Source organism: Microcaecilia unicolor, chromosome 3 (assembly GCF_901765095.1).
Source record: "Microcaecilia unicolor chromosome 3, aMicUni1.1, whole genome shotgun sequence".
Taxonomy (NCBI): domain Eukaryota; kingdom Metazoa; phylum Chordata; class Amphibia; order Gymnophiona; family Siphonopidae; genus Microcaecilia; species Microcaecilia unicolor.
In genome coordinates this window covers 204457332-204467733 of record NC_044033.1, presented here as the reverse complement: position 1 = coordinate 204467733, position 10402 = coordinate 204457332, and the positions used below count along the sequence as shown (strand labels likewise).

The 10402-nt window shown below is 46.6% G+C and overlaps 1 protein-coding gene across 1 annotated transcript; it reads left to right on the top strand.

The window, feature by feature from the left end:
• The first annotated feature begins 1803 nt into the window (after positions 1-1803).
• Positions 1804-4400, top strand: ZBTB9 (zinc finger and BTB domain containing 9). Its single transcript, XM_030195308.1, has 2 exons — positions 1804-1885; positions 2502-4400. Exon 2 carries the CDS (start codon positions 2521-2523, stop codon positions 3913-3915), a length of 1395 nt encoding a protein of 464 aa, XP_030051168.1. The 5' UTR covers positions 1804-1885; positions 2502-2520; the 3' UTR covers positions 3916-4400.
• Positions 4401-10402: the final 6002 nt, after the last annotated feature.

Below are 10402 nucleotides of genomic sequence, written 5' to 3'. Positions count from 1 at the left end.
AGCACATTATTAGCCGCCAAGTTCATACAAAGTTAATTATGCTCAGTGAAAAATAAATCTGTTGGCTCAGGCTGCTTACTATGTGAATCACTGTTTCATAATTGCTACCAAGTATTACATATTAAGGGCATTTGCTTTAAACTTAATTTGTTTATCCAGTCCTTACATGCACGTGGTTTTGCTTTTTAAACACAAAGGTGAATCCTAAGGGTGGCTGAATAATTAGGTACAAACTGTGCTGTTTCTGACTACTTGTTTTGGACTACTTTGGGTCCTACTGATTTGTACATCTGCTGTCTAGAATTTTGGAAGATGGAAATTAGAAAATAAAAATTAAGTTTTTAGATGTACTCTGCAGTTGCTTACTTTTGCAATGTGTGTATGGATGCCTGTTCTGGTGTGTGCATGTGATAACGTTTGAATATCTATACTTAATGGCACAGTAAAAGTCATCACAAGAACAAAGTATAAGAAAACCAATGGACTGCATTAGGGGCGTATAGCTTATTTAGTTATGTTTAAACAAAAGGTATCTGCATAAAACCAAATCTTTATTTTTTTATTTGACTTATAAAACCACTTGTTCCTGAAACATGCTGAAAATAGAATAATCCATTTGTGTATCTACAATGTAAACTTCTACAAAACAGATGAAGTGAAGATGTGATTCCATCTGCCCCAATGAAAGGAGAGTTTAATTTTACTTTCACTTAATTGTAATATATTCCATCTTTATAACACTTTCCAAGGCAGATTACAACAGTTAAGATGAACCCATTAGGAAACAAGCTATCCTCACTGAAATTTGGCCATCTGTATTATATAGAAAAATGAGCACAAAATAGAGTGTATAACTGCTGTTTCTACCAGCTCCGATACATTTTTAAGCTATTTTTGTGATAATTCTTATTTCATGATACCTATATCTACATATGGGAAGCTTTCAAATTAAATTTTTAAAAAACCCAAATACAAAAAAAAATTATTTTGTCCTCTACCTTTTAAGGCACTGCCTATCCAACTGGTACTGCTTTTGCCTTTTTACAGATGGACCACGCATAGGCAGTCCCTTAGTTGTAATAATCTTTTGCTATTGTTTTGGGTGAGCAAATATGGTGGCGAGCTCCGCCCACTGGCTTCAGTCATTAGAACGGGCTAGATAGGCTCATACCGTCTCCTGTTCTCAATCTAACCTCCTTGGCGTGCCCTTGGTATAAGCCTCGAAGCATCAGCCAAGAAAGCAAGTGCGGCTGCGCTGAATCTACCATCGCATAGAACCCCCCGCAAAAACCTCTTTTTGATAAACAATCACATCAGCAGGCCGTATTGGCGAGAGTCAAGCGCTGGCACACTATGAACCTTATACTCAAATATTGCATAATAAGATACTCCTTCGACTACACCCAACATTTTCTTTCTCAGGTGGTGTCTCCATTTCACTTAAATCCATCCATAATACTTCCAGCATTCTGTCCACCTGCTGATCCTGATGCCAGCCAAGGTCCACTGCATACTTTTGTTGTCGCTTGTATCTGGGTTTTTTTTTTTCCTCTACTATGAAAATGCAGATTTCTCATGACACGGGCTCCTCATCTTCGTACAAAAGCGCATCTTCATTGAGCTCCCCCCGTAGATATTTGTAAAGCAGCTACACGGGTATCCTTGCATACTTTTTTACGGAGTAGTACTGCATCCTTTGCTGCCTCCCTCCTCAACCCACTTCAGATTCAGAGATGCCGCTTGCTGCCCTCTCACCTCTGACGCAACTTCCTGTTTCCGGCAAGGCGGGATGCAGAGGGGAGGGGGAGAAGTTGTGTGTGTATGTATCATAGGGGACGGGGCACCGGAGAAGGAAAGCTGTGGGATTGCTAGTGGGCGACCTCAGGTATGAGTATGATTGGGGGGATGAAGGAATTGGGGGGGGAGGTGCCGTATCGCCGACAAGGAGGAGAGTGGGAGATAGAGGGAGAGATGGCAGATGATGGGGAGGGGAGTCCGATCCCCCAATGCGTGTGACTTGAGGAGACCGATCCCCCAATTCGTGTGTTACACACCCAACACGTGTGACTTGGTATCTTTGCACGGAACTGTACAGTACAGCAAACGTTCTGTTTCCTAAAGACAGGGATTCATGAATATTCATTGCCAGCAACACATTTATCTAGAATCTCTAGACGATCATGGGAAAGGCACTTGGGGAGTCAGTAAATAAAGTGAATTTAGAACAGTTTTTTGGGGGGTGGATTATACTTGTGTCTTTTCTCTGGTGCAGTACTTGAATTTAATTTGTTTACTGACCTTACATATATACATGTCAATACAATTATAAGGAAAACATGGTTTGTCTTGTCTGATTTCATATTCTGTGTTCCTTTAGCTTTCTTTTAGCATTTTATCAGCTTTACCCATTCTTGTACCTGTTTTTCTTTGTCTTTCTCAATTCTTTTTCCTCTCACCAACCTTCGATGACCAAATATGTTTTTTTTTCTTTCTCATTTCAGAGGCTGCGGAGCGGGCGCCATGGACCCCGAGAGCAGGAGCATCCAGCTCGAGTTCCCACACTACTGCACGGTGCTACTGGAGAGTCTAAACAAGCACCGCCAAGAGGGCAAGTTCTGCGACATCGCCGTCCACGTGCAAGGCCGCATCTTCCAGGCACACAAGTCGGTGTTGGCCGCCTCCTCTCCCTACTTCCATGACAAGCTCCTTCTGAATGACGCCAGCTGCATCGTGCTGCCTAGCGTCATCGAGCCCGACACCTTTGAGAACCTGCTGCAGCTGATCTACTCTGGCCGCCTCAAGGTGCAGCTGGCAGCCCTGCCCAGTCATCTACTGGTGGCCAGTGGCCTGCAGATGTGGCAAGTGGTGGACCGCTGCTTGGAGATTCTGAAAGAGAGAGCCCCCTACAGACCATGGTCGAGTCGGGCCAGCGAAAGCCAGTCTCCAAGTAGCAGCAATTACTTTGGACAGCGAGATGAGGGAGATTCAGTGGCCGTGGAGACCATTAGTAGAAAGGATGGGAGCAGCAGTAGCAGCAGTGAGCTGTCTGTCCATCCGTCTGTAGAGGAGTGTCCAGAAGATGAGGTGATAAAGATCCAGGTGTCTCACAAAGAGGAGGAAGAGGAGGACGAGGAAGAAGATCGTGTACAGATTTGCAGTGGATCGGTTGATAAATCTGTAAAAATTATTTTGGAAGAGGCAGAGGACAGTAACTTGGCAAGCACATCTTACAAAAGTTCATCCTTGCCTTATGAAGTAGGCGAGCAGGAATGCTTCTCTGCTAGAGACACTAAGGTCTTCTATATCAAACAGGAGCGGTTTGAACAGGATGAGGGCTTGTCCACCCCTATCCACGACCCGCACTTTATGAAATCGCTGACCCAGGGCCGGTCCCTGGGGGTTGCGGAGGTGCAGGCCTTATACCAGGCAGAGTATCAGCAGGGTGGGGAGGTAAGTTACATCATTCCAGCCCCTGCAGATGGATTCACTGGCAAAATTCAGCCCCTGCCAGATGAGGGGGTTTTCCCGCAGGTTATCTCCAAGCCGGTGGACCTTCACGGCAATGAGATCGTTTCCCATTCAGTCCACGGGCAGGTCGTTCATGCCCCGGTGAAGATCATGGCAGCACCAGATGGGAAAAAGTTTGGCTGCCTGTGCGGGAAGCGTTTTGCTGTGAAGCCGAAACGGGACCGTCACATCATGCTGACCTTCAGTCTCCGGCCTTTCGGCTGCTCCGTCTGCAACAAGAAATTCAAATTGAAGCACCACCTGACGGAACACATGAAGACGCATGATGGGACCCTGTACTCTTGCGACGACTGTGGTCGTAAGTTCCGGGTGCAGAACTGCTTTCTGAAGCACAAGGAGCTGTGCAAAGGCCAAGGATGGGCCACTGCCTGCTGGACTTACAAATAAAGGAGCTGCTGGACTAATTTTGTGCTGGCACAGCTGGTTCTGGTACTGAACCCAGTACAGCAGGTTCCTAAATGCTGATCTAGGCTCATCAGTTCGGGTCTTGGCCCTTTGTTTAGTATTTTGGGTCAGATGCAGCCCATCTGCATGCGTGTGTTCCGGGGAAGTAGCACCAGCAGGGTGATCCCAGGAGAAAGGGAGAGGCAAGGGAAAAGAAAAGAGAAACCCATTAGATCCAGGAGATTATGTAAAAAGGATGTCTGAAAGGAACAGCAGAGGAGGTGGGTGCTTTGGCATAATTGTAACTGTCTTTCCCTTACTTTTGAAACATAGAAAGTAATGGTAGAAAACTTATGGCCCATCCTTACAATCTACCATCCCTTCCTCTCCATACAAAATACAAGAAATGTGGCAGATGACGACCATACGTGACCATCTCTGGGGAAAAAAAATGAGGTTTTAATGAAATTCTATTAGAGCAGACTAGAGCTGTACCAAATAGCATATTTTTCTATTCAGCTGAATACGAATAATGGGCACTGAGCTTTAAAATAACAAATAATAAAAGAAGCAACGTGAAATTGGAGATCAAGTGTTTATTTCGGTACAGTTTAACAGAGTAGAGCCCCTGGATTATTTCTGTTCAAATTTAAATCACTATTTGGCCGAATACAAATAATGTATTTGGGGCCAAATCAAACCAAAACAAATATTTGGTACAGCCCTAGAGCAAACAGTTAGTGTATGCCTTGTAGCGCTATAGAAATGTTAAATAGTAGTAGTAGTAATACAACAGCCCAAACCCCCATCTTTTTATGTGGGAAAAAAAATTAAAAAGTTACAGAAGTTTAAACGTGTAATTTTTGCAGACCCTTGACATGCAAAAATCAGTCACTTTCAACAATTTGGATCCACTGCTTTAGTCGCCTTTTCCCAGAGACGGTCACGTATGCCACAAGAAAAGATGAGAACAGCTGCTGCCATCTGGGCCCATGTCAGGACATGGTGAGCCAGTACCAAGTCTACATCGACCTCTGTGAGTTGGGGCGGCACAGACCTGATTCCTTAAGATAATACGCTCCTGTTGTTTTGGGGAAACTGGGGCAGAGCTTGCAACTCTCACAGTGCTGCGTCTAATATAGGCGGAAACCCAGAGGAGCAGGAGGAAAGTGATGGGGCAAAAAAAATTTTAAGGTTTTTCCCCTAAAACATTTTTCCATCTCTGTACTTCTCCTGGAAAAGTCTTGTCACCTCATTTTACTGGGAGATCCACCACAAACGTGGAGGAATACAGCCATTTCTCTCCTCACCCCTGTGATTTTGCCGTCCTGACTGCCTTTTCTGCATCTCTTAGCTTTTCCAGATTTCCTCCCTGTCCTCCTCTTTGTGATATCTTTATACCTTTCGGGCACCAACCCCTTTCTCTTTCCTTTTTCACAAATCTCCTAAGCCTATTTCCTCTTAACTTCATCCTATATGCCCTCTCATTCCAGAGTTTTCCTTCATTTGAAAAAGGCTCACCTCCTGTACATTAACTCCACTGAGGTATTTAAACGTCTCTATCATATCTCTTCTTTCCCAGTGTATACATGTTAAGGTTCATGAGCCTATCACTATATGTTTTATGACCGAGACCGCTTACTAATTTGGTATCACTGACTCCATATAAACAGGATGAATTCCTGGTGCAGTTGCTACAGATCCCAAAGGTCTCTGGATTTTCCTTGCAGCTACAGAATCCTCTGTGCTTATCCCATGCTTTGTTGAAATTTAAGTGGATCATGCTGCGTTCATCTACCCCCCCCCTCCCCCCCAGGATTAAGGCTCTGGATTAAGTAAACTATTGAGGTAGCCAGGACTTTTCCTTTTTGCTGTTGCTTTTATGTTAAACTGTATGATCTTATGTTCTCTGAACTCGGGTGACCTACCTCCATTTATACAAACCAGATTCATTATTACTGCCTCACATGGGTTCTGTTATCATGTATCTCTGAAGGAAAGGGTGCTGGGTGCATGGAGCAGCCTCCCAGCTTTTATAGTGGAGATGATTTCTAAATTCAGGATGAACACAGACGATCTATAAGGGAGAGGAAGGGATTGTAGAGCTTAGTTGGACAGGCTGTATGGTCTTTTTATCTGCTGTTATTTTCTTTGAGAGCCTATAGAAGTGAATCCACGGTCTTTCTCCCTTTCTGCAAATCTCCAATAAACCTCTGGCAGATAAAAATCAATCACTGGCTACACCTCCCTTTTCATTACAATCTTAGATATAACTAAATCTTGGTCCCTGCCCCACCTTTATACCTGTGGCAGAAGTCCATAGGTCACTCTGACGGAAGTGCCATATCCCCTTTCCAGGATACCTCACAGCACCTTCTTTTTTTCTCTAGACTTCCTACATCTCTGTTTAGTGGTTTTCCTTCCATAAAGTGCTCCTCCTGCATTTTTGCCTTACCCTGAAAAGGCTGCATCCTGTGGTATTGTGTGCTTCAGAGAAACTTGTCAGTGTCAAAAAATCTTTAGGTCACTGGTTCAAATCCAGCAAAGGATCTTGAGGACTTAGCGTGGCCTGTGTGAAATGAGTTGGGGGGGGGGGGGGCCACAGGAGAAGTGTTTAGCTCTCATCTCCTGTCAATTTCCTGTAAATCTGAATTCTGTTGTACACCTTGATACCAAATTTCAATAAGGATACAGAGAGACCCCCCCCCCCCCCCAATTGTACCGTTGTCCCATTAGCCAGGCACTGGTTCACCCTGATTCTGGATTTCTAATTCCCCTCCCCCCGTCCCCCCGATAGTGGTTCCCTTAGAATGACTTAATTCACCCCCTTGTTTTGGTGCTGCTTTCCAAAGTGACCCGGTTTCCTGCTGCAGCTCCTCATTTGGGGGTGATCAGGTTCCTCTTGTGTCCTGGAGCTGCTCCTTGCTGCTGACTCAGTTCCCCTGTTGGAGATGTTCCCTAGTGATGACCCAGTTGACCTTCTCCCAAGCGCACACCTGGTTCCCTTGCTGAAGCTGCCTCCTGGTGCCGGCCCAGTCCCCCTGCTGGAGGTGCCGTCTGGTGTTGGTCTAGTCCTCCTAGTGGAGCTGCTCCCTGCAACTGACCAGTTTCCTTGGTGGAGCTGCTGAGCACCCTGGGACTGACCAGGGTCCCCTGCCGGAGCTGCCTCTGGAACTAACCCGGTGTCCATCTTATTCTGATGTTGCGCCTCTCTTATGTGGAACGAGTGGGGGAAAGCAAGCAAGGGAAGGGGATTAAGGTTGAATTTATAGGTTTTGGACAGATTGTTAATACCTTGCTGTTTCCCCATTCTTGTTTTTATAAGCATTTGAGTATTTACACTGTATTATTTGTGATAATGACTACAATAAATTGATAGACCCTGCGGGCTCTGACTATAACCTTTCTGATGAATCATGCCCAGAGATCCCTTAGAGCAAAAATATGATTATCATGTTATAGTCTATGTGAATATGTGAAATAAGGTTCAAACGTGTTGTAGGTGTGACCATTTTATTGGACCAACGATACGGCTTGCTTGCAAGAGTTAGCCTTCCTCCATCACATCATGATCCCTCAGAGCAGAAGTCCTTGATTTTCATCTGCGGCGGCCTCTTGGACGAATTCTCCTATTCCATGTTACCAGCCGAGGGGTGGAAGAAGATCTACTCGCCTCAACCCTTCCAAAGGCAGCTTATGAACGTTACATTTCTGATTGGTTTTATTTCCGTATATTGAAATATTCCTAGACATTTGCCTGCTGTGTACGTGCGTGTGAGCCAAGAGAGGAAGGTAAGATTTGTGGATTGTGTGCATATTGGAGGGTTTTGTGCAGCATTGAGGAAAGGGCTACATGTGTTTGTGAGAATCAAATATTGCTCTTCTCTCCTCAAATAATCCTGAGTATTCTAAATCATTTGCAGTGGCCTTCAAATCTCCCTGTGTATCTAGATTATATACTTAAAATATTTCTTAGGAATCCTTCACATCTTATATAATAATTTGCACCTCCGTCTGGATGCCTGGGTTCGTAACACACTTCCCATTGGTCCGCCCTGGCGATGACATCAGAGGGCGGATCAGTGAGAGGGAAGGGAACCCAGCACCAGCCAGCAGAGGTGAGTAGAGAATCGCCCCCCTCCCTCCGAGTTGCAGGCCCCCCTCTCTCCTCCCCCTCTCTCCTCCCCCTCTCCTCCTCCCCCTCTCCTCCCCTTCGAGTTGTAGGACGTCCCTCCCTCCCTCTCTCTCTCTCCCCTCCGAGTGCAAGCATGACCTGTCCTCCGGCAGCCCCTCGCCTTCCTGCGTGCCGACTGTAATTTAAAAATTCTAACCTCTGGGTCCGGCATCTGCAGTGAAGGTGAGCGGCGCTTCAGACTGCCTTCCCATGTGTCTCAGCTGTGCCTCTGGTCCCGCCCTCATTTCCTGTTTCCGGAAGGGCGGGACCAGAGGCAGAGCTGAGACACATGGGAAGGCAGTCTGAAGCGCCGCTCGCCTTCACTGCTGACGCCGGACCCTGCGGTAAGAATTTTTAAATTACAGCCGGCACGCAGGAAGGCGAGGGGCTGCCAGAGAACAGGTAGTGCTTGCACTCGGAGGGGACAGAGAGAGGGAGGGAGGCACGGGGATCTGGAACTTGGAGGAGAGGGGGGGCGTGGAACTCGGAGTGGAGGGAGGGGCATCCTGGAACTTGGAGGGAAGGGAGGGGGTCCTGGAACTGAAAGGGGAGGGGGCCAGGGGGTCCTGGAACTCGAAGGGGAGGGGTGCCTGGAACTCTGAGGAGAGGGAGGGAGGGGGGGGGGCTGGAACTCGGAGGAGAGAGAGGTAGGGAGGGGGGCGTGGAACCTTGCTAGAGCCCATTTCATTTCTTTCGGAAACGGGCCTCTTTTACTAGTAATATAAATATTCCTCAGCAGTAGCTCAAATATCCCACAAGTCTGATCCTAATATCAGTCAGTTATCTCCAGCTGTGCTTTATTTAGAATAGGGCCACACAACCTTTCTCCTCAAGGGCTGCAGCCCAGTTGAGTTTCAGAATTTTGACAATGAATATGAATGAAATCTATTTGCATCATCTACCTCCATTGCTTAACATAGATCTCGTGTGTAGTGATGGTGGAAATCCCGAAAACCTCTGGGTTGTGGCTGTCGAGGACCAAGGGTTGTGCACCCCTCCATAGATTATTCAATTAATAATACTTAGCACATGTATAATAACATCACGTTGTATAAATTTTCCATTGAAAGCAACTAACGCCTCATGGTACTATGTAAGCCACATTGAGCCTGCAAATAGGTGGGAAAATGTGGGGTAAAAATGCAATAAATAAATAAATAATGTGTCCCTGAGTCAAAGAGCTTACAAACTGAAGTGGGTGCCTAAGGCAATGGGAGATAAGGTGACGCCCAGGGTCACAAGGAGTGTCTGTACTAGAAGCAAGATTTGAACTTTGGCTTCCCTGGTTCTTAGCCCAGTTCTCTAACCATTAGGCCACTTTCTCTCCCATCAAATACCATCACAACTGTTGCGCACTTTTCACCTTCATAATGTGTGTGAGAGGGAGGTCGTTTTGACTTTATGACCAGGTGTTTGTGTTGATATTTATCGTTTATGTATATACTAGTAAAAAAGGCCCGTTTCTGACACAAATGAAACGGGCGCTAGCAAGGTTTTCCTCGGAGTGTGTATGTTTGGGAGAGTGTATGTGAGAGTGACTGTGTGAGAGACAGAGTGAAAGTGTGTGTGTGTGAGAGAGAGAGTGAGTCTGGGTGTGAGTGTGTTTGTGAGAGTGTGTGTGTGTGAGAATGAGAGTGTGTGCAAGTGTGTATGTGAGACGCAGTGTGAGAGAGAGTGTGTGTGTGTGCGAGAGAGAGAGTGTGTGTGAGACACAGATTCTCTGTGAGAGTGAGTGTATGAGACCAAGCGAGTGTGTGAGTGACTGTGTGGCACATAGAGAGTGAATGTGATACAGTGTGAGACAGAGTGTGTGAGAGTGTGAGTCAGAAAGACATTGTATATGAGAGAGTGTGAGCCCTGCCCTCCCAATCCATGCCCATCTGTCCCCTGCCCCCTCCATTCATCCTTTTCCAGCAATTCCCCTCTCTCCCTGAGCCCTGCCCTCCCAATCCATGCCCATCCATGCTACTCTGTCACCTGCCCCCTCCATTCATCCCTATCCAGCAATTCCCCTCTCTCCCTGAGCCCTGCCCTCCCAATCCATGCCCATCCATGCTCCTCTGTCACCTGCCCCCTCCATTCATCCCTATCCAGCAATTCCCCTCTCCCTGAGCTCTGCCCTCCCAATCCATGCCCATCCATGCTCCCCTGCCCCCTCCATTCATCCCTTTCCAGCAATTCCCCTCTCTCCCTGAGTCCTGCCCTCCCAATCCATGCCCATCCATGCTCCTATGTCACCTGCCCCCTCCATTCATCCCTTTCCAGCAATTCCCCTCTCTCCCTGAGCCCTGCCCTCCCAATCCATGCCCATCTATG

Bases quoted from the DNA above. Each gene is read 5' to 3' on its own strand.
- ZBTB9 (XM_030195308.1), top strand. From the start codon at position 2,521: ATGGACCCCGAGAGCAGGAGCATCCAGCTCGAGTTCCCACACTACTGC.